Source organism: Cricetulus griseus, assembly GCF_003668045.3.
Source record: "Cricetulus griseus strain 17A/GY chromosome 1 unlocalized genomic scaffold, alternate assembly CriGri-PICRH-1.0 chr1_0, whole genome shotgun sequence".
Classification (NCBI taxonomy): Eukaryota; Metazoa; Chordata; class Mammalia; order Rodentia; family Cricetidae; genus Cricetulus; species Cricetulus griseus.
In genome coordinates, this window is record NW_023276806.1 from 227,530,287 (window position 1) to 227,531,536 (window position 1,250).

At 44.3% G+C, this 1,250-nt stretch overlaps 1 gene segment (V, D, J or C); it reads right to left on the reverse strand.

The window, feature by feature from the left end:
• Positions 1-332: 332 nt before the first annotated feature.
• LOC103164136 lies at positions 333-819 on the reverse strand. The segment is given in 2 exon segments: positions 333-658; positions 771-819. Coding segments are annotated over 2 exon segments (375 nt in total).
• Between the last annotated feature and the right edge of the window lie 431 nt (positions 820-1,250).

A 1,250-nucleotide genomic window follows, 5' to 3' on the forward strand; every position in this document is an offset into this window, starting at 1 on the left:
GATGGAAATTCACCAGTCCGAGACGGGGAGAGGAAGTAAAATCAATGCAGCAGGTTAGTCCTGCCTAACACTGAGCACATTCTGGAAACTAAGCAGGTTAACCCTGCCTAACCCTGAGCACATTCTGGAAATTGGCCCCGTTGCATTCTCCTTGCCTTTCCCAGAACTTCTCTGCCCCCATCACCTTTTTTGTCGTTCGCTTAGGTCACCTAGATCCATGACTTACAGATTTTCTTTCTGGCTCATGCTCGTGAAACACTGTGTTTCTGTTAGCTCTCAACAAGCTCATGTAGCCCTGATTTCCTGAGCAGGGTCCTTTATGAGTTTGCGTTCTAAGAAAAGCCAGCAGTCAGCACTGTGGATTGACTGCTGGCGCAGAAGTACACAGCTGAGTCTGCGAGCTGGCTGGACTGGATCTCTAGGGTACACGGCACATTTGGCAGACATTTGGCTGAAATGTTTTTATCGATCTTATCTGTTTTGTCTACGATGTCTGCGTTCTGAAAGTAAACCAAAAACTTGAGTTCTTCTCCCAGCTTCTTGTAGTACCAATAAATGTAACTATGTCCTTTGATGCGGGTGCAGTCCATTTTGGCTCTCTGTTCTTTTCCTTTGACCAGATATCTAGGATTCTGGATGACCTCAGTGTCCATGGAGCCTGTGGAGGAAGGAAATAGAAACTGAAGATAAGTCCAGAAAGAATTCTACTGTTGCAGATGTAAGAGAACCTGCTGAAGCTGGAATACAACCTGCTCAAAACAGGGACTTACCTGCGGTCCAGAAAAAAAGGACCACACAGTAGAAAGGTTCAGCGTGCATGCTTGACTATAGAGAGGCTCGACGGGCTGTCTTCTCTGAAGGCTTCCTCATTACTGTAAGGGATCTTCTCATGATGTAATCACTTCCTAAGGGCTGCACGGTTGTGAGACACGAGAGGCAGAAACATTGTGCAGGATGTGGGAGGGGATCCTGAAGCTGTCTTAGGTGACGTGAGATTCAGCCCACTTCTGCTTTCCTTCTCTTGTGCCTTACTATGTTGATTGTTTTCAGTAAAAATTGTTCATATATTATTCATTTATGTGATTTTTTTTAAACTTAAGTTTGCTTTCTCCACTTCATTGTGGGGAAAGAACCTGAGCATTTCCTGGGTTAGCATCATAGCTCTTGCCACACTCACAACACCACGTGGTAGCTCCTTTGGAGATTTAAATATTGAAATTTACAAAATTATTTAGACAAATATGCAATGC